Genomic DNA, 22,510 nt, shown 5'->3' with positions numbered 1-22,510 from the left:
AAAACTGAACAATTAATAATAAAGCTTATAAGCATTTATAACACAGTATAGCTATCAACGCAGTATAGCTATGAAAGTTCCTCTTCTTCTCCCTCTCAAGGTCCTTATTCAAGGTGTGTAACATTTCTTCAGTGCTTTCCAGTGACCTGTTTTTCTTCATTAAGACAAATCAGAATGAAGTCCTGTTTATCTTCCCAGTAAAGTTCTGAAGGGTTTGTCTAGTTTGGTACGAAATAACCAGAGCCTTTTCAAAGGTCTTGCCTTGCTTCTGATTCATGTGCTTCTTCTGTTGCTTTTGGGGGATGGAGGGAGGCAAAAACTCTGGTTAACAATTTAAACACAGAATAGAATTTCTTCTTGTATGTCTGATGAAGAAATGAGCAAGTGCAAATAGCAGGAATGTGTTTCTCTAAAACAGTTGAATATTTCATCAGTACTTGGGGAGTAAACTGCTTATTCACAGGAGATGCTGGGAATTAAGGCTTAACTTTTTGGGTCCCTCTGGACCTCGGAAAAAAATGTTCCAGGTTTTTAAAATGCATAAAGTGAAAAGTTATTTGAACTAGAAAATTGTACTTTCCAGTACTTTGAAAATATGTTTTCTGAAACCCCTCTGGCTTGGGTTGCTTTTTCCTTCAACAAAATCTAGTTGAAACTGGTATATTTCCCAGCAGTTTTTTTTGTTTTGACAAATAGTGCATTCAAACAGAAGGAACTGTTCCACTGAAGTGCTTGAAATCAAGTGCAATCCGAGGTCGTATCTTGACCTATTAAATCTAGATAGCAGCTGCTTGTAGTATAGCTGTCTTTTAGCAGAAATAAATGAGGGGTGGTGGTGGTAAGGCAATGGTTTTGGCTACAGACTCTCTTTCAAATAGCTGGTTACACAAAACAAGGAAAGTTTAAAAGCAGTCTTGTTAAACAAAATGTTTGCCCTTTCAAGCTCTAATGGTACAATAAACAAAGATTATTTGGATTTCTTCCTGGAAGCAGAAGGTAGAAGAAACATCTTATATTAATGCAGTTCTCTTTAAACATGCAGACTTCTTCTGTCTGGAATATTCCTGTCTCTCTTGGGAACTTGCTCCATTGATTTAATTGGACCAGTTAATATCCCTAATCTAAATAAGGGGTAATTTATCATGGTTTGAAATGGTTTTGCTTGGTGTGAATCCAGTCACCAGCGTAAGCTATGAATCAAGGTAAATCTCTGCTGTATACAGGGATTTTTAATGCAATACTCACTTAGATAATATCTAGGGCATTGTGCTTTGCTGTTTGTGATTCCTGTATTGTTCTAAGGTTTATAACATTGATGCAGTGATCCATGTATACCTAATCTGATTTGGATTAAAACTGTGCAGGAGTCACTTAAAGGAGGTACTGATTTGGGCTCTTAAGTTTGTAAAGGATTACGCCTTTGCATGCAGTGCCGATCCTGCTCATTGTCCCTCTGTCTGTGTAAATCCATGATCTACACCAGTGCTAACCTGACAGAGGGTTGTCAGCACTTTGTAAAGCAATGCTGAAATAGGACAGTAACCCAGATCTTAGAATTCTTAATTGTGTTATATTCCATACATAGCCAAACACAAAATCCCACTGGGACTCGGTTTAAAAATATCAGTTTTATTTTTAATTTCAAAGTCAGTGTACGTTTTGCTCGAGGAGATTGAAATGGTAAAATGAGAAGGAACGTGAGAAAACATTGCAGGCTGACCTATCTTTTTCAGGGTCAGAATAAAAATTTTTGTTCTTCTTATTTACTTGTTTTAAAATAAAACCTAGGAGAGCAAGTGAGAGAGCCTTAATTTTGTTTTTATTTTTCGCTAAATAAGAGAAGAGCTCTTTAATGGAGAACATGAATAATTTAGTATTTAATTATGACTCTCGTGAGCATGGTAGCTTGATGAAGAAAGTTGTGGGTGTAATTTCTCACAATAAAGAGATTGAACTCCCATACCCTTTTCAAAAGCAAACCACAGCCCCTGTTGAAACCGTTTTACACTCCTTGCAAAACAAGACAGTGCCTCTGTGAGTGGGGCTTTGGCAGAGGTGGGCAATGCCACCCTTTCAAAACTGCTGTTGTTGCTGCCTGTGCAGGATCTGCCCTTGCTGCCTGTCTGCTAGAAGCTCTTGTCCTGCTGAACTTCCCTCCCTTGGCATTATCAAGGTTTGATTCATATGGGTGTGAAAGGAAGTAAGATCTATTCAATTTGCTAGATTGCCTCCTTGCATCTCCCTTGAAAGCCTGAGAATAGGTGGAGTAGTGATTTTCCCTTTCCACTGTGGTAGCCAGTGTTTAAAAACAGGGGAGTTGTTCTTCCTTGGGTCCTGGTTACTGCACTGCCTGGAAAAGTTTGCCCCTGTGTGTACTGAACTAAATTATTTTGAACCCTTTCAATTTCCTTTCTTAGCTCTTTTGTCTCATGTAGTAGCAGGGATCCTTGTTATTGTGACACATTTGATGACATGATCTTTTTGGATGCTTGGCAGGGGTCCAGGTGGAGCCCTTTGTGGTAGTAAGCCTTCAAAATTTTGCTTTTGTCCATGGATTTTTACTTCAGGTGAATGCTGCTGTTCTTAGCAATAGCTCTTGTGTGTTCTTGTGCTCTATAGCAAGAGTATATTAACTGCAGATACTGCTTACAGGGTTTGGAAAATCAGAAAACTTATTTCAACTCCTAACAGTCTGATAAGTCTCAAAGCAAGATATTTTCTGGAGAAGAGAGTTCTTGCCTGTATTTTTTTTTTTTATTAAAACTCCCAGTATTAAAAAAAAAAAAAAAATTCCCCAAACCTGTCCTCTAGCATTTCTTCCTACACGGAATAATTTCATAGCCTAGAATAAGAAAAGCCTGCTTTCTGATATGCTCATGGTCTTTCTCTTCTGGCTCTTTGCCATCTGCTGGGTTGCTGGTTTGCTGCCTCCCCAGATTTCCATGCCCTGACCAGCCCAGAGACGTGAGTGGTTGTGCAGGAGAGGAGGTGTTTGGGATGGACAGACACCCAGGTGGGGCTTGAGAAGTTGTCTGGAAATGAACATTTAGACTGATGCCAAGCAGGAAGAGATAAACACCTAATCCCCTTACTGTGCTTATGACTGTCCTCAATTAGGTGTAAATGAGATTAAAAGTTCACTGAGGAAAGGATTTGCTGGTTTTTATGGGGACCTGATATTCATGTTTCTTTTAATTAAGTTTGTACATACAGCTGTTAAATGACACTGAATTCGGGCAGCAGGAATTTCTGTGTTGTTTTCTTCATGCCTAAAGGTACTAAATCTGTGAGAGGCTTTGGCTCAGCACCTCTCAGGTTGACCTGTGTGTGGGTGCCTCAGGATCTGGTCTTTCCAAGCCTGTGGGAGTCAGGCACAGGTGATGGGCTGCGTGCATTCAGTGCCCAGAGCTGCAAGCAGGGAGGGGGAAGCTGAGCTGTGAAGAGGATATGTGGGGAAAAGAATGGAGCTAAGTGAAACCAGTGGGGAAAGCTGGCATGGTAAGCTCAAGTTTTCCCCAGGAGAATGGGAAGCTTTCAGCACCGCCTCTGCTTCCTATTGAAACCTGTGTTAAGATGCATAACTCCACTCCCACTGTAATCAAAAAGGCTGATTTTTAATACATGGGAAATTCTGGGCTCAATAGAACTGCTCTTGAAAAAACTGTCTGTTAAAAGCAAAAACAAGTACAGAAGGACCCTGGCCAACTAAACAATTCACTCAAGTGGCTCTTACAGCATTGAGATTCACTGTTTTAATTTAGTTGTAATGAAGAAAAATTTAAAGTGGTTGCCAATGCTCACCCAGCTAGAGAAATGCAGATGACTCTCTTCATTTTCCAAACTATTTGTATGTGAAGCTGCCCTGGGGAGGAGTGGGCAATACTGAAATGATGTGTCTTTACTGAAACTGCTAAGCTTCACTCTTTTTAGCCATTTGATTTAATTATTTTTTGTTCTCCAAGAGTGTTTCAGCTGACTTCTGATGAACAGGTGAAGAGTTTTCCAGAAAAATCTGTCTTGCAGTCATATTAATCTTAAATATTAATAAATTACAGTCATATGAATCTTTAAATTATTAAATCTTGACATAATTTGGATTCATTTTTGTATTACACTGGCTTAGGTTAAACAAATGATCCAAGCATCTGCTACAAAATGCAGTTTTGTGCAATCAAGTCCAATCAATTTGAGATATTAATAAAGCAATTTCATATTTTATAATACAAATTCATTTTCTTTTTTCCATCTGTGAAAGAAAATATATTCACAGCATGATATTAAATATATATTGGATTTTTGACATTATATTTCTTCTCATGAATGCTCTGTCCCACAACCCAGGAGGACAGCAAGGGCCAGTGTCCACTTGACTGAGGGCAAATTTTGTCCTTTACAGTAATCTGAAGGACTGTGGTTGGATACTGGATGTGAGATTTGAAAGCCTGTCACTTTGAAGCTGTCAGTTCTACACTGTCTCACAGTGCTTCCAAATGATCAGGTCCCAGGTCTTATATTAGTCTAGGTTTATTTTCAGTGAAAGACAAAAAGTATTTCCAGTGCTAGTACAGTATTACAGACAGATCAGATGAAGAGAATGATCCCACATTCTGCATCTGACAAACATGTGACTCCTGAAATGCCTGTGAAGTTTCTTTTGAAACCCTCCATACCCTGTGTGCAGGTTCGCTTATTAGGTTTAAATAAGGCACTTGGTCTTCTTACATAGACTGTTAATTGGAGATTAGAGCATTTAGCCTTTTAGGCTGCTAGTTTAATTATGGTAATGTGTAAAATGTATCAGCAAAGCCTGTTTGTCTATGCCGACTAAAATTTTTAACTTCAGTCGGGTTCCCAATAGGCTGCTCCGTGTCTAAGGCAAATTCCAACAGTGATGGCATTAGCTGTCTTGGCCCAAACCCCATGAAATGACTAAAAAATGGAAACCAGACTGGCTTTCAGTTCCTGAGAGCTAAGTGACCCCTGCCATTAACGCCAGGAGACACGAATGAAGAACCATTCATTTGAGCTATATTCTTGTGCACAAACAGCATGCTGCAGTCTCCAGGGCTGGAAACATGTCACCCTTTGTTACACTAAACCAACATGAAATAAAATTGACAAGCCTGAAGTAAATACAGAATGCACATAGAAGGTTTTCCTGTGCATGGTAAGAAAGACATGGGCTGAACTACTGGACTGTGTGGCTGAAATAGAGGCGGTCAAGAACTGCTTTTAAGTTTTGGAGAAGTAGTCAGGGTATGGAGGAACATGGTGCTGATAGCAAGCAGGAACAAAAAGGTGAATTTGAGAGCCAGCTCAGGAAAGCAGGTGTGTTGAACACAGTGCTTATTAACTTTTTAAGGTTTGTGTTTATAATACTTATTTTGTGTATTTGTTTCTCATTTCAGATTGCCTGTTTGGTTCCTGTTGACCAGTTTCAGTTATACAAGAGGTTGAAGTTTGAACGAGGTGCGATCCTTTTTGTTCCTATTACCTTCTCTTTTGTCAGTGGAGGCAGCACTGTTATATACTGCAAAGACAGAGCCTGTTGAGTGAGTTAAGGAAGAGACAGAGAAGATGCCTTTGCTTTGAAATAGTTTAAGAGCAGTCACTAGGTCTGATGGTGCTCCACAGACAAATTCGAAATTCTTTCAGTATTGAGGAATCGAAAAAGCAGCATCTTACTGAATTATCAGACTTTTACTCAAGCTTGTGGGCAGCAGTCTCCAATTGCTTGCCTGGGGCTCCACTGTTCTTCCAATAGCACGTTCGTCTTGGATCCTTGAGGTGGTTGTACTGGTAGAACTTGGCAAGGTGCTAGAGGCTGGTGCAGGCCAGGGCACACAGTTCTTCTACACATCCATGGGGATCTTCAGAGCCTCTGGGGGACACATATTCTGAAATCCAGTGCAGATTTTTGCAAGCATCCCTGCAAAATGGCTTTGCTTACGTAAAAACCTCATGTGTGTTCACCTCGTAGAGTTTTTCTTCCTGAGGATTAGTAGGTCCCCTCGTTCCTGAGTAAGGCCTATTTTGTGAACAAGTTTGAAAGTGAAGGTCTCACTGAGAAGCTTTCCTATGCCCAGAGATCACTCTTCTGCATCCGGAGGTGGTTCCTTGCCAAGGCTGAAGAAGAAACTTGCTAGTCAGAAGGATGAGATCCCATTCCTGGTTTTAAAGACTGTCAGCAGCTTGAAAGTCTCAGCTGGAAGGTGCGGTGTTTTTCAAAGGACTCAGTGCATGGTACCGTGCAGAGTGCTGTGTCTGAGACACTGCCCTGACTCTGCCTGTTTTCAAACTCTCCTTGGGAGATTGTATTTATGTTCTTCCTCTGCATGCCTGCTTAGATGCAGTGGACTGGGAATGCATAAGACAATGCAGAGGTCTATAAAAGTTAGGCAAAGCAATGCACTTGAAAATTTGATCAGATAGAAGAATATATAGGTTTTTACAGAATCTCATCTGACATGAGTCCTTGTGAATGACCATAAAGTACAAAAACTGCCAAATAGTCAAATATACCCCAAAGTTTATGGGCAAGTGCAGATCGTAGCTGTGATTTTCAGGCACTTGGGTCAAAAAAGAAAGGAAAAAAATTCCAAACCTTGCTTTCATTTTTTATTTCTCACTCCTGTTTTACCACCTTCTTGTTTATTCTTAATTCCTTAGGAAGTCTCTCCAGTTCATGAACTAATCAGTGGCTTGTCTACAATCCTAGACAGTGGAAATCAGAGCTTGTTAAATCACCATATTAAAGAGTTAAGAAAGACTTTCTTGCAGTACATCTGTTTTATGTAAAACCTTTTTTAACTGAAGATTCTGAAACTACTGGTTTCCTGGTATCTCCTACCCTGTAACTAGCCAAAGCTGAACTCATGATCTTTTGTCAAACTCACTGTTATGTCTTTTTTTTTTACTGCCTCCCACGCAGAGAAGCCTGAAACTTGTCTCTTTTTAAAATCCTTCTTTACTTTTCTTTCTTGCCTAAGTCGGACAAATCCTCTTCCACCTCTGCTATCTTTCTTTATTATGATTCTAAGATCTGTCCTTGCTCCTTTATGATGAGTAAAACTGATGTCCAAGCAGCAGACTTAGACATAGCCCTTTTGCCTTGCCTTTCAGCCCCAGCAATAAATCCAGCTTACTGATGTCTGGGAACAACGATTCCTGCTAGCTAAAGCTCTGACCCAGACACGCAGCACTAATGCCAGCCCTAGCCAAGACCTTTTGCCTATCCTGGATTTAGTCCTGTCCCCAAGGCTGATCTTTCTGCACTCATCAGTGGGACTTGGCTTACTAGCTTCTGCTGGCCCGAAGCTCTGTTCTCAGACCTGAGCCTTACCTGCAAAGCCTGCCCGCTCTGGTCTGGCAGTCTTTTTCTGAAACTACCAATAAACCTTGCTGATGGCATCTGCTGGGGATGAATTCTGACCCAGAATCTACCCAGAGACTCCTTACTGATTTTCAAGTGATTGGTAGAGCCCTCCCAGACATTTTCCGTTGTGAGATAAATTTTGAGCAAAATTTTGAAAACCCCAATAAGGACTTACACATCCAAAAGCTATTTCCCCCATACCCCATCTGTGCTACCCCATCTGTGTGTTAACTATGTTAATAGAATATATTTCTTCTGAATTTTACTGTTTTCTTTTTTTAATGGACCAATAACATTGTGTGAAAAAGTAGTGAGAAGTAATTAGCATAGAATTGTGTATCTTTAGACAATCACTAAATCTAATAAGGAATGCACTGACAATATGCTGTTCTCTTGTGGGTTTTGTGTTCTTAGAATGCAAATAAAAAACAAGCTTTCTTGTATATCTGTAACTCCTCTGCATCCAGTCAGGGCCAAGCCGCAGAGCTTCTGTGGAGCATATTTTAGTAGAAGAAACAGGAATTGCTTTATGTCTGTTTAGGATGGGGTTGAGGTAGTCAACAGAAGTAAAGAAACAGAGAAATGGTAAATAGGTAGGACACATGCATTATGTTTGTTTCTGTGACAATTGCTCAGTAGGCCGAGTGGTAGATGAAAAGAATCTCCATTTTATGCCTGACTCAAAAGTAGTCCATTTTAAAAGGAGATGTTGCTAATACTCTGCGAAAAAGAATCATGAACTCATCCTTTCAGTGAGTACCTCTCCTGAGCTGGAAATTATTTTCTTCAGGGTGCTGCATTTCCCCTGTCTGCCACCCACATCTCACCTGCTTGCTCACATGTTTTATGAAAACTGGCCAGATCCCTGCCCAAAACTGGCACTGTTTGGGAAAGCTTTTCTCCTGAGAGTAGAGGGAGTTGTGGCTGAACTGGCTGCAGGGAATCAGGGGAAAGGCTTGGGAGAGAAATGGCCCTAATGAAGAGACGGAGCAACTTGCCAGAGCAGGATGATAGCCTTTTTCCCTTTTTTGGCTGTGCCTTTTTAGTTTTTTCTGGTTTTGCTTGTATTCCATGGTAAACCAAACAGTATGAGACAGCGTGGATTGCAAAACACCATCTGTAGGTTCTTTGTAAAATGGAGGAAGTGGGAGAGGAGGGAGTTTCATCTCATGCATTACATCTTGCTGTAACTAATTGTTAAAAAACAGGTTTACAACCCAACTCTCCTCCTCCCAATGATGTCAAAACCAGACACCCTGTCTTTCTCCCAAAAACAGGATAGGGGAATTTAGGTTTCCAAAGCTGCGTTTTCAACAGAAAACATACAGAACCTACTGTGTGAAGGACTAAATGCAATAGCAAGTACTAGGCCATGGCCTTACCCAGTTCAGAGTTTCTTTTAAGAGACACCAACGGAACCTAGAAAAATAAAGATTTCTCAGTCAGGACACTACTTCTTGAAAGTATTAAAATGTGAAAAGTTACTTGCTTGGCCATGTGTCTCTTCTCCCCACAAATGAAGCGAGAACCAATTTGTTTTGGCTTTCATTCAGTTGAAAGCAAAATTTTTGTTTGTTTTGGGAGGCAGAGAAAGCATGTGCAAGAGAGTAAGAGGAAAGAATGAAACTAGATTTATGAAGTGGCTGAAGGTAGATGGTACAGGTGTTTTGCTGTCACTGCTTAAATTATAGGTGACAACCTTTGCATGGATACAGAAATTCTCCACATATGTTGGAGCGCTCTGACGCAGAAATTACCTGAAGTCAGAGCACCATGTACCTGTGTGTCCTGCAGGCAGCAGAGAAGATGAACATCCGCATGTGGTTTCAGCAAAATTTGCCAGAGAACGTATATATGAGCCCTTGTGCACCTTTTTGTTTCAAGTGGGACAACTTATTTTATCTGCTTGTAATGGCTTTTGCCATCTGACAGTCAGGATTTCCACTGGCTTCTGAGACATCCCCTCCATCTATTTATTTTCGGTGGTGGTACCAGAGAGCTCCCAGGGAGGGAGGAGGGGCAGGTAGCTCCTGAAGGCATGACAGCCCTTTTCTGGGGAAGCTCTGCAGGGTGTGAGTGTTTGGCTGCATCTCATGGAATTGAGTAGCAAATGAACAACATTGAATGTGTCCCAGCTGGGTTTCTGTTGCAAGTCCAAATTCCTTGAATAAAGATTGGGAAGTGAGAGAGAGGATCAACATATATCATTCTCTGCCATGTGATGATGACCGTAACTCAGTGTCTCCACCCTGAATGTTGACTTCTGTAATAATCTGATACCAGACAAATAGTAATGATATGATACAGTGAATATTAACTGGAGTTTATGGATAGAGGAGAGTAAATAAGGCATGGAAAGTAGCTTGATATTAATTTAATTGCAGTCTTTCTGCTGTTTATATGGAAGTTACTGCATGGCTTGCACATGTGAAAGACATGGAGTGACCTAGTGTTACAAAAGACGTGCTTCTCAGCAAACAGCAGTTAGGTTCATATTTTGAACTTCCCTATGAAAAGGCAAGGGACATGTTCTGTGTAGTGTATTTCTATTGTTGCAATGCTTTTAGTGCAACTGCTGAGCAGAGCACAAATGCAGACCTGCCTAAAGAAGAGAAGGCCCAAATACCCTTCGGCATGGGTGCAGAGTGCTTTGGCTCCCACACCCTCATGCAGAATTGGGTGTTGTATACCTAGACACATGTCACTGGAACAAGCAGGGGACTGTATAAAGAGTTTTATTTCTCTCTCTGTTGCATTTCAGAAGTCCACTTGGACCCCCAGCGAACATGGTGCCCCACAGCCGACTGCCAAACAGTGTGCCACATCTCACCAAGTGAGTCGGGAGCATCGGTGCCAGTGGAGTGCCCCACCTGCCACCTGACCTTCTGCTCCTCTTGCAAGGAGGCGTGGCACCTGCAGCACCTGTGCCAGGAAAACCAAACTGCTCCAGTACCAACCGAGCAGGGGTAAGATGGGAATCCATGGAGGCCATGCAGTCTTTCAGTTCTTTTCATCACAGGGCGTCACATCAGGTTCATGGAACGACGTCCTTCTAGGTCCACAGCTTCAGCTCTGAGACTGTCCATCTCTCCTGGTGTTTCCTAAATACAATTCCAGTCTAAATACTACTTTAAATGATAAATTTTATTTTTTAATACTTATTATTGTTTGTGTATTTGTCAAGCTTGGGTTGCAACTGACACTTCTGAAAGATGAAGCCCTCCAGGACTTTAAATCTGCCTAAAGGCTTTGTTCACATGCTAGACTTATGACCTGTGCCCATACAAAAAATCCAATATACCAATATTGCAGGATCCAAATTTTGCCTATACTGTGATTAAGAAATTGTCCCTGCTTAATATTTATACAATATCTGCATAGACAAACTGTAACTCCTACACAGAGTGTAAATTTCACTTGGTGTGAGAAGCCCGATTTATGGTCATTTTCCTTAAGTGCAAACAACCTACAGATCAGGTTGTAAGAGTCATTAATCTACAGAAAGAAAGCACTTTTGTGTTTAAATTGTCATGTCTTTGGCTATCCATCTTTGTTTTCAGAATCAGGTTATGTTGAGTCATGTGTTCTAAGTTTTCTATCATATTTTTTCAAGAAATGAAAGACTTAAAACCTAGAGCATTCTGCTTGCTAGAGACTTCATGGAACAGGAGTTGCCAAAAAGCTCTTGCCATGATTTTTCTTCTCTAGGTGTGATCTCTGGCTTTGGTGGAGTTTAAGCCTATTTTATTCAGACAAGGACGATGTTATGAGTTGCATAATCCAGTCCTGTTAAGTGAATTGTGCAAGGTCTCTGTAACAAAGTCTTAAGTTTTAATGCTATAGGTGATTAATTGTGGGTGTAGTGACTGCTGGTTTTATATAGCATAAAAGAACAAGGCAAGGGATTTTCACTTTTATGTGATATTAGTAGTCTTACACCTAATAGTGGGTATGCTTCATTGTATTGTACTGAATATAAGAAGCTTCACACACTGAGTACATTAGGACAACAACATGAGATTTTCTGGAAAATAAGCACAATATACATTAGGCAGTGGACCTGACTACCAACAGTTATGTTCACATCTCACTTTAATGTTTCCTTTCTTTTCTAGATTCCTTATTGGAGCAGCGACAGAGGCACCAATTAAGCAGTGCCCAGTTTGTCGGATCTATATTGAGCGAAATGAGGGCTGTGCTCAGATGATGTGCAAGAACTGCAAGCACACGTTTTGCTGGTACTGTCTACAGAACTTGGATGTAAGTATTGCAGAAAAAACACCAAGATAAAGAGCAACAGGGTTAGGGTTAGTCTGAGGCTCTGTGCAAACTCTTTGTTAATTCATTGTTGTCCTAGCGTATTTCTTGGCTCAATTCAGCTTCTTATTCAGTTTCTTTCTCTTCTCTCACCCAGTGCTTTTATTTATATCAATATCGTTTTTATTTCTTCCATAAAGGGTTATAGCCGTGTCTGTGGGTCCCATGTTTTTTCTTTGAGGGAAATGGGACTGACTTGTTGCTTTCTGGACGTTAGTTCCAGCAATACCTTGCTCTGATTTCCTCTTCCAGTAGCTAAAAACAGTTTGGTTGAGAGTGAGGGAAATAAATGTCTTCCCCCTGTTTCAACAGCAAAGGAAACAGACTATCCAAAAAATGGTATGGTACTGGGTGAAGGGGGTTGTTCCGTGGTATGGTGCTTAAGGGCTCCCTCCTAGCGAGGAGGAGCTAGGTTTCCTTTACTGCTCCATCTCTAGTGCCATGTTTGCTGAAGAGAGTGGTTATTAGGCTTGAGGATAAAAATGTTGGATCATGAACATGGACTGTAAAGTGCATGTTGCTAGTTTTTTCTCAAAGGTTGCAAACCACTCTCAACTCATGTGGACTTCAAGTATCCTAGCAGAAATAAGAGTCCTAGAAGTAATGCACTTGTATATATGGCAGCTTGCCCTTTTGGCACAGTTGTCAGTAACAACCGTGGGAGTGTGAAAAGGACTTTTACCAGCACTTGAAATAAAATGTTTTGTGCTTGTCTTCTTTTTTGTACTCCACAGCCAGCAAACAATGAGACTTCCTCATTCTTCATCCTTCTTTTACTCAGCATGCTAAACAGGTTTCCCTTAGTGTTATGTCCCCTTTCTGTGTGGGTGAACGTGCTTTTTCAACACGAGTCTTAGGGCTTGCCTCAGAGTACATGCAGTACACAGTGATTGCTTAACACTGTGCTGAACTAGAGGAGTGTCATTCTTGCAGACTCTGCAGACATGCCCTTTTGAGCTTTTGTCAGTTCAAAGGGAGAAAGAGAGAAAGAAACTGTAGTTGTGTGATTCAAATGTAGTTTTTCTAAATGTATGGGGTTACAGGAGCTCCAGGCATAGGTGAAGGTAATACCTGCAAAGCCAGAGAAGTAGGGCTGAAAAATGAAAGGGGAAGCAGCATCAGGTTACAGCACAGTGGTTCAGGGAGGGTAATGCAGGGCATGAGTCACCTTCTGAAGAAAAAAAATGAGTAATTTAATAAGTATTAATGGTAAAAGAGAAATGAAACAGGATTTTTGTACTTTTAAATATTTTCCTATTAAGTCTTAGAAGAAGATTTCTGTGAAGTGTAGGTACAGCAGGAGGACAGAAGGTAGACTACCTCAGGAAGATGATCCTTCACATATCTAGTTTTCAGAAATGCCTGTTGTTTTCAGTCTCCTATATCATCACCAAATTATAGACCAGGTGCTTGTGCAATAGGTGAAACTCATGTGCTTATGCTTTTTAAAAGTGGGGGAAGAAAGATGCTGTATGATAGCTCAGGTGCCAAACATATGCCAAACATAGAGAAGTTTCTCTAGGTAATTATTTAGAAGACAGGTGAACTTGTCTGCTGGCAGCTGGCAATTTCGAAGCAGTGCCAGGAAGGTTGTGTTTCCACTCCGGTCTTGAACCTCTCCCTGCAGTTCTGTAACCTGCTCTTACAGCTTCTCCTTTTGTTTTTCAGAATGATATCTTCTTACGGCATTACGACAGAGGCCCTTGCAGAAACAAGCTGGGCCACTCGCGGGCTTCAGTGATGTGGAACAGAACACAGGTGTGTTCCAAGCCAGCTGGGCAGAGCTCTCATACATTTTACCCTTCAGAGGAGGACCAGAATGATTATTTTCATGTTTTCATCTTTTCTTTTTTGTGACCTATGCTATGTTTTTGCATGCACATGTGTGTTTTATTTTCCATGCTGTCTAAATATATATTTTTCTCCCCCGTGTCTTTCAGGTTGTGGGGATCCTCGTTGGACTAGGTATCATAGCATTGGTGACCTCTCCCTTGCTGCTCGTGGCATCTCCATGCATCATCTGTTGCATTTGCAAATCTTGCCGGAGCAAAAAGAAAAAACACAGCCCACCAACAACCTAAAACTCTGTGTCTTTTTGAGTCTCCATCTGTACAGCATCTGTATGTGAGAAAGCACAATGGTTGTGTTTTGGTGCCATACCTACCAAATAATGCTCCCTTTTATTTGCCAATCCTTGAGATAAGTGCCTATTCTTTACAGGCTATCTAACAAGTCCTAGTGGGGGAAAAGTCTAGATTATTGTGCAGTACATATGGTGTAGGTTTTTGCTTCCTGAAGAGGAAAACAGGACGCCATTCAGTAGTTCATAACATAAATATGATCTACCATTCAAGACTAATAGAGCATTCCCATTTTCCATCAGCTGCACATGACTTGATCTTGCTGCGTTACTCTGTCGTTGCAGATCCAGTCATTACTGTCATGCTTGCTGTTGGTTCTTGATGACACTCAGATTTCTCACAAAGTTTTGGGTCTTTTATAAAAGAGGGAGAAGCCTGATTAGGTTCTTCTGTCTGCTAGCTTGTATCCCGTTAAAGGTAACAAACCATTAAGAAAATATGTTTGGTAGTTTCCTGTCAATTGACTGCCATGGAATTTCTTTCAGCATTGAAATCCATTTGATTTTTACCATCGATCTCAACTACAGAAGTAGAAAAACAACAAAACTGTTTCTAAGATAGGGCTCTCTTTTGAGAGGCTGCACTACCTTGAGAAAGCTGCTTTTTCTTCACATCAAACATGACCTATGTACCAGGAAATATTAGGAATATGCATAATTCCCTACGATTGGGCATGCCTTTTGTCAGTACCATGGGTGTAGCAAACTCACAGTGAAGGTAATACTGTAAGAAAGACTGTGATACCATTCCCATTTATGCAGAGTGTTGGGATCTTGGCTGTGTGTGTACAGAGTGGCAGCATGGGTGCAGATATACCAAGTACATATGGGAAATGTGTTTTCTAGGCAGTCAGTATATTTTTTCAACAGTTTACGTGGGGTGGCAGCAAGAAACCTGTTAAAAAGTTATTGAAACCAGGCCAAGACAAGCCCTCCTTTAAAACCTTATGGACCTGCTGAAGTGAATACTTGAGAAATGCTGTGTAAATGTGAGTTCCATCCATTGGTGGGTATTTCTTTTGTCCTGCTCAAGGTTAACAAACTCTGTTACTGATATTTTTTAGTTACTCTAAATCTGGAAGGCTGTCATTTAGTAAGTGCTTCATTTTAATTTGGTGCCTCACCACCAAACCAATTCAGACCCTGGTATCAGTTACACCTGAAGAGATGGAGTTACTCCAGGCTCACTCAGGAGTGGCTGAGATCAGACTCTTCTCCCTGGAGTTTATTTCCTTAATGGGTGGTGCTCCTCACAACCAGGGCCGGTAGCACTTTTGTTCTGGACTCCAGTCTGTGCATTTTATATCTGTGGGAACAGATACGAGTTTGCACTATATAATTGGTTGTAATTCCAAACCCCTTTCCATAAGGGCTGTGAAGTTTGAAGGAGATGCTCAGCCCGAGTGTGGTGTCGGGCTCGCGCTCCGCCCGGCTGCCCCTCTCTGAGCACACAGCGCAGGTCACCCAGAGTGCTGCGAGGAGCATCTGTGTGTGGTGTTTGGCCGAGCCTCAGGAACCTTGCCTTCTTGGCAGCTGTAAATGTGACCTGTTTTCTGTTTAACTTTGCTCTCTGGTTACTGTAACAGAAGTGGTTGGTGTTCTTCTTTTGAGAAAGTGTAGTCTGTTGAGCAGACTAGCAAGGACAGAGGCCTTAAATGATACTGTCTGTTTTACTTTTTAATTGATTTCTTTTTTAAATACTGTCTGACTTGCTACCAGTCGTGGCTGGAGGGCAGGCAGTGCTCTTCAGTGCAAAAGGCTATATTTGTTCTTCATCCTCAGCTTTGAAGGGAAGCAGAAAGGTAGTCAGTGCATTCTAAATACAGAGTGCAATGCAGGCAACTGCCATTTATAATAAATAAAGAATGTTTTCTGTATGTGTTTTCTTGAAGAGCACTAATGGTAGTGCTTTGGGGTACTTGTGACAGATTAAAGTGTCCAGCCCTTGGCTTTGCACTATTTTTCTACCTATGTTTTTATGGCACTACTGTCATTTCCATTTTATTTATGAACTTGAAGTTGCAAGTCTTACTTTAACGAAGCATAAAGGACAAAGATGTAGGAACTGTACAGTCTCTTTGACCATAACCAGCATTGCAATGCACCAATATCTTTTGCATGTTAAAATTTGAGAGTTTTTCATGTTTTGTGATCTTGCCCATGACTGATGCATCCTTTGCTAGTCTGGTTTCTTTCCTTGTCCTCTTCCCTCTTTCTGTTGGTCTGTTTTTGCTAAAATGCCTATTGGAATGAAAGTGTCTGATTTTTTTTTCATTAATACTGTTGTGTTAATGAAACTGCCAGGTTCTTCCCTCTGTTAAAGAAATGCAGCTAAAGGCAGCTCTCTTGCATCAGTTTAGATGCCTGGTGGGGGTACCAAAACTGGTATAAATTAATCATGCAGGAGTTAACACAGCCTGGCAGTCTCAGCCCCAGTCCAGGCATCTAAAAAGTCTGGATGTGGATTGGTAGCCCAGACTTTAGCTGGAGGTCTTTACACAAAAACTGGATAAGGAGAGCATGAGCTACAGGCACCCCTTCCTTTGGCTGTGTAGGTGCAACAAATGGACCAAGAAGGAAGCCCTAGACACTTTAGAGCTTAAAATTAAGGCTTTACAACAATGATTTTCTTTAAAAGGCCGTGTCCAGTGCCCCATGTATCCTGGCTTTTCATTGCATGGGAATAGTTGAGCATATGCATTAAGTAGACCCTGACCTGGCCGAGTCGAGCAGTAGCTGTGCAGAGTGCTGGGAGCAGTAAAGCCCCGTTGCTTTGTTTTCCAGAATGCAGCTATTTTGCACCAACTGGCTATGCTCACAGAGTTTCCAAAGAAACATTTTAGCAGGAATCTTTGTTTACAGTGTTGGCTTTTGCTTTTGTGTTGCTTTTTTTTTTTTTTTTAACTTTATAAGAAACATTAAAGTCACTTTATAAAAGATTTATTGCAAGCATGACAAATAATACTAGTAGTAATTAGGGAGAAAGAAAAAAAACCACGACTGACTACATGGGACTCTTCTTAATCAATATATCTGTAGATCCACCCTCCTGAACTCCATCAGTATGATGTTATTTGGTGCATGTTACTACCAGGCTTCACTGCTCTTCCCATCTCTGTTCTTGCCCCTGTGGTAGGTGGCTGGTGTGGGGGCAGCAGCCAGGGGCGAGCTCAGGGCTGTAGCAGTGCAGGTACCACACAGGAGCACATTGCCCACCCTGGAATCATCACCAGTTTGTTCTTGGGCCTTTAACCACTGAGAGACACCTTGGGGGTTTTAGGCATTTAATGTTACATTGAGAGCATTCACAGATGTCTCTCTTGGAGAACAGAAGTGGGAAGTACTTCATTCCTTCTGAACCAGGAGCATTCAGGCCTTATGAAAATTGGGCTCTAGGTGTTTAAAGGTCAGTTCTCAACCTAAGAGAGCAGTGCTAGAAATCTGGATTTGTACTGCATCTGGCCACAAATCTCCATGGCCACATATCACATCATTTCCCATCAGTCACTGGGTCTGTGTTAAATACAGCTGAAGATCCCATTCAGCATTCCATGTCCTTGTGTTAAAATGAGGATGATGACACCTCTTCCCAAATCCATCTCTTAATAAAAAGAAGATATTTGTTATGCTACAGCGTAAGTGCATCTCTGCAGTATTTACTCCAGAACTATGGTAGGTGTTCAGTCCTGCCCTCCAGTAAGTGATGGTTTATTTTTGGTGCATGGAGTTACTTACCCCAAAGAGCAGCATGAGGGATAACAGTAATGAATGTTTCTCCATGCTTTAATGATGCTAAATGCTACGTCTTGTTGTCTGTCCAGTAACACAGCATGATGTCCCAAGACAAGTTTAAAATGTACACAAATTTTACTTGAATGAGCTAAGAAAAACTGGATATTGCCTCCGTATTTGCATGAATAAATAAATACAGGTGGACAGAAACAACTGCATTTCCACAATGGGACAATAAAATCAACTTTAGGCTGCTCTGTTCTCTGGTACCACAATGGGTGGTTGTACTGTAGTGCCTGCCGCTTTAAAAATTTGAAATGTGTTTTGCACTGTAATCTTCTCCCAGTCATTCTTTCTCAAACTAATTCCTTTTATGATCATATTTTTCATCCTGTATTTCCAGCCAAAGATTCTTAGAGCAAAGTTAGTAGATTTCTTTGTATGAGGATAAAAATCTTGCAACCATTTCTCCCAGGTTTTAATAAGAAATTTGATGCTGAGATACCTGACCAAAGATAGAAATTCCAGACTTGGCTTGTTTAGAAAAACCTATTGAGACTTTAGAAGTTCTCTTGTAAGTTCTAAATAAGGACTGTTTTGTTAGAGCTCATAGGTAAGAGAGCCTTACAACTTCTGAGCTTCACAGAAGAGATGCTTCTATTGTTAAGCAGACTTTGGACATGTGCTGGGAAAAAAATTAAAAAAATCTACATCCTCTATACATATTTTTATTATATAAATCAAAAAGACTTCCCTTGCATAGATTCATAATTTAGGGATTCAAACTCTCTGCAGGCTTTTTAGGGTATAGTTACACAGGAGGAAAATCTTATAAATATGCTGAAGCAGTTGAACAGAGTGTGCTAGTTATAAAACAGTTGTCAGACATCTCTCACATGTGAGTATGTGGGATGAGATAGTAATTTACATGGCTGGAAATAAAGATGTGAAAATTTACCTTTTCTGGAACAGCAAGAGTTGGTTTTTCTGCAGTCTGCTGGAAGGTGAACTTACTGCTGAGGCTCTGGAGAACTTTGTTCTCATTTTCATTTGTCCTCTAGTTAGTAAAGTAATGAAGTGAGAGCTGAATCGTGTTGCTGAACAGGAAGTCCAAAGGTCTGTTTTGTGTCTTGACACTCAAGTTTCTCATAACCAATGTGGTTTTATAATTTATTATTATAATTTATACAATGCAAATATAATTTATAATTAGTAATTATGTTTCTTACTAATTTGTAGTTATATCAGAGAGTTTTTTATGATCCCTCAAGTTAGTTCTTTGAATTGAGCAAATCTCTATTGTTAGGAAAGGCAATTTCCTAGCAAGGAATTTTATTGACCATCACAATCTGAGCTATAAAAGATTATACTGGTTGACAAGGTCCACCAGCTCTTTAGAGGACACAACCTAATTCTTCTCCCTTCTTCCCAAGAGACTTTCTCTTTTCTTGGATGAAAATTAAGGATGTCAGTAATTTGCTTGTGCCTTCTGGATGTCCAGACAGAAGCTGCAGCTTCTGGTGGCCACGTGCCGGGAGATCCCAGACAGGTTGAATGTGCGATGCTGCAGCAGGTGTGCAGTGAATTGCTTAAATTTCAAGAAGGTGCCTGAGCTTTATGGCTTTCTGGGGCACATGCAGTGGATGTGGTGCACAAGGGACTCATCCAGGTGAGGCTTCAAGTGCCACCATCTCTATGGCACATGTCATGCTGGGCCTTCTCACCACGTGCGTATCCTGGAGTTTCATCAGGGCCCTGTCTCAAGCTGGCCCTTTCCAAAGCCACCCACCCACCTCCAAAACTCCCCAGAATCCAGAGCAAATCACTGTTCCTTTCATTTCCAAGTCTCTTGCTACTGGCCTGGTCCAGTTTCACAGAAGCTTCAGTTCACGTGAGCTGTTTGGAGCTCAGCTGATCTAAGCATTCGCTTTCCCTAATGAGCAAGGCTTGGGAATGAAGAGAAGCAGAACTGTTCCGTACCATGCTGGCATTGGCATCCATAGGCACCAAAGGTCACCATGTGAGAGCTCTTTTGACTGCCCCAGTGTTGCTTATTTCTGAAAAAAGCCTGTGTTTTAAGTGTGTGTAGATGGAAGTGTCCGAGTCTGGCACTGGGTGTGTTTGTGTGTGCGGCATGAGCCAGCAGTGGCCACGGACCCTTGTCCTGCCCCTCGCAGGTTTTACATTCTGTTTATCTATTTTTTGGGGTTTTTTTTCTTTTCCTCCAGGTAATACACTTTCTTCACCACTTTTCTCCTGGTGAAGGGCAAAAGGGTTTGATCTTTGTAAGATTTGTTAAAATATTTTTGTGTTTATAAGAAGAAAGCTGACATGTATAAAAAAATAAGTGCTTTTGTAAATTTTTTTTTTTTGTGGTATGATTCAGCATTTAAATGTTTTACGGATGCAGTTTTTTGCACTCTCTGCATATATTCATAAAAATTATATTTATTTTCTGTCTTTGAGGTTTACTTTGGGGTTTTTTTCTTCTGATGTTACAAAATGCAATATGTGCAGCATTAAAAAATCAGTGTAAAGACATTGTCTCATTTTGCTGTAATCTTCGACTGCCTTTAAAAAGATAACATAGAAAATTTGTGGTAAGAATTTGAATACATCAGAGGTGCTTAATGGAAATTTTGAGGATAAAAGAAGGTAAAAGAGGTGGGATCAAGAGTCATGGCTCTTACTTTCTCAAGAGTAAATGACATTAAAATCCTTTTAAAGAGTGTGGGGCAGGCTCTGGATTAGCCCTGGGAGCTGCTGCAGTGGTGTGCAGACAGCGTTGGTGCTTGCTCTCTGTAGATGGAGTGCAGCATTACTAAAGATCTGCTCCCCTGCAAAGTCTGGTGGAGACAGTGGCTTGGGAGATACCAGGAGCACCTGGAGGAGGAGTGGATGTGGGATGTGGGATGTGTGGCAGGCTGCACAAAGCAAAGTCTGTTCCTTCACAGCCCCCTTTTCTCTTTGCTTGCTCCCTCAGCCTTGCCTGTCCTTGCAGCAGAATGGGGCCTCCTGCTCTGAGTTCCCGAGGGACTTGCTGGGAGGCTGCATCCTGCTGTGCAATTTCAGACATCCGTGCTCCTTAGTTTCCTTGCACACCCACATCCTGCAGTGCTTACAAGAGACAATCACAGCTGTGGTTTTGAGCATCACACATGAGGGCGATGTTTACTGTTAAATACTTCTAGTTTAGCTACAATTACTCAGCATCTGAAGGTAGGATTTTCCAACTGGGTGACACATCCTTGAAAACCCTATGTGTCATCTGTGGGGCTCTTCACCTCAATACATTATCTGAAAGGTCATGATAGTTTTGCCTCTGAGAACAGGTTTTCAGGATGAAGGTTGGGGAGAATACCACCATTGTCACTTGCAGCTCAAAATTCTGGTCATGCATGTACATTTTTTTCCCCCCACCAGTTTGCTTAGAGTAAATTCAGCACTGATATTATTCCACTTAAACACAGTAATTTTTTTCGTGTGTGTGTGTTGAAGGCTCTTGTCTTGTTCTGTGAATGTGCAACAAAGCAGGAGCAACTTACCAGTTCACACAGTAACACAGATGATGACTTGCACCAGACTTAAAAGTTTCCAGCACAGCACTTTTTCCTTCAGAAGATCCTGCTGTTTGCTGAGGAACAAGCTTTCTGATGGGAATGTGTCCATTCTGTCAGACTTATGATGGACACTAGCTGCTGGCAGCCAATGTGCCTGGTACCCTGCCAGTCTACCAGCTGCCAGTGGTGGGCAAACTGCCCGGCTTCCCACCTGGTAGATGAGTGAACTGCCAGGTCCTCACCTGGCAACTTTGAAGAAAAACACCAACAAATCTTCTCCAAGAAAAAGATACACATTTCTGAATTTCCATTATTTAAAATTCCAAATCAGACTAGTCTAAGCAACCCAAACATCTTCTGGCCAGTTTCAGAAAATAAAGTCAATGGATTCAAATTTGATTTGATCCCAGCTTCAAGGTGCAATTTCCCCTCCCAACTCCTGCACTTGTCATGAAGACTAGTTTTCTTCAAAAACCTTTTATTTCAGAGCTATTTGTAACCAAATCCCTTGATTTTAAACTCTCCATCTTTTTTGAGATTACAAAAGATGTCATTTACCTTCTTAACCTCTGTGTGTGTGCACATCCATCCACCCACCCACACCCACAACCCCTTCTACACTACCCTCAGTCTGATCCATCCTTCCAGTTTGACAAACACAACCCACATCACCCTCTTAAAACACCTTTCCTGGTCTCCCATTTTTGCTCTGGGGTGACCCTGTGGGTGGTGCCACCCACTCCATCATCATTCTGTCATGCTTCTCCATGAGGCCCATGACTCCTCCTGGGAATCCTTCCTCCTCTTTAGGCACTGAAGGCGTGCCTCTCAGGAGGATTGCCCTTGCAAGTACATTTTCCACTGTCCTTTGATCCTGGTTGCCTGCATTGCAAGTCCTTTCTCTTTCAAGCTCCACAACTTTTTTGGTCTGAAAGCTTCTTAGTCTTTGGAAACCAGAAATCATGGAAAATTTAAACAAAAAGGCTTGTCTTTCTACAGAGCTTTCCATGGATATCTCATAATTAAAAAACCCCAAAAAATCCCAAAACCCAAAGCAACCCACAACAAAAATAAAACCAAACCAGCATCCCATACCACCCACAAAATCATACTTCTCAGAGGAAACACTTTCCCCTTGGTACCATGGATTACTTCTTGCATGGGACATCTCATGCTGAGCTTCTCAGCCCAGAGAACACCTTGTTAACACCTATGTAGTAAGCTATGTCTACAGCCACTGCCATGCTGAGTCTCACAGGTGTCCAACAGGCAAACTCAAGGCTTCAAATCTGTACTGTGATACTCAATATAAAAAAAACCTAAATCCTTTTTTGTCGTTCCTTTCCCTAATCTGAGCACTAGCTGGGCTAGCAAGCAGTGCATCTA

General features: G+C 41.3%; 1 protein-coding gene across 3 annotated transcripts in view; it reads left to right on the top strand.

Annotated features, from left to right (window-relative positions):
- Positions 1–20,103, top strand: part of RNF144B (ring finger protein 144B) — a 95,668-nt gene extending 75,565 nt beyond the window's left edge. For all 3 annotated transcript variants that reach the window (XM_019287887.3, XM_010402910.4, XM_010402909.4), the window contains 5 exons: positions 5,409–5,469; positions 10,137–10,341; positions 11,491–11,635; positions 13,361–13,450; positions 13,633–20,103. In XM_019287887.3, coding sequence (XP_019143432.2) covers positions 5,409–5,469; positions 10,137–10,341; positions 11,491–11,635; positions 13,361–13,450; positions 13,633–13,773 — 642 coding nt within the window. In that variant the 3' untranslated portion in view covers positions 13,774–20,103. The remainder of the gene's footprint in view (positions 1–5,408; positions 5,470–10,136; positions 10,342–11,490; positions 11,636–13,360; positions 13,451–13,632) is intronic.
- Positions 20,104–22,510: the final 2,407 nt, after the last annotated feature.

Source organism: Corvus cornix, chromosome 2 (assembly GCF_000738735.6).
Source record: "Corvus cornix cornix isolate S_Up_H32 chromosome 2, ASM73873v5, whole genome shotgun sequence".
Classification (NCBI taxonomy): Eukaryota; Metazoa; Chordata; class Aves; order Passeriformes; family Corvidae; genus Corvus; species Corvus cornix.
The sequence above is the reverse complement of the archived record's forward strand: the minus strand, read 5'-3'. Positions and strand labels throughout refer to the sequence as shown.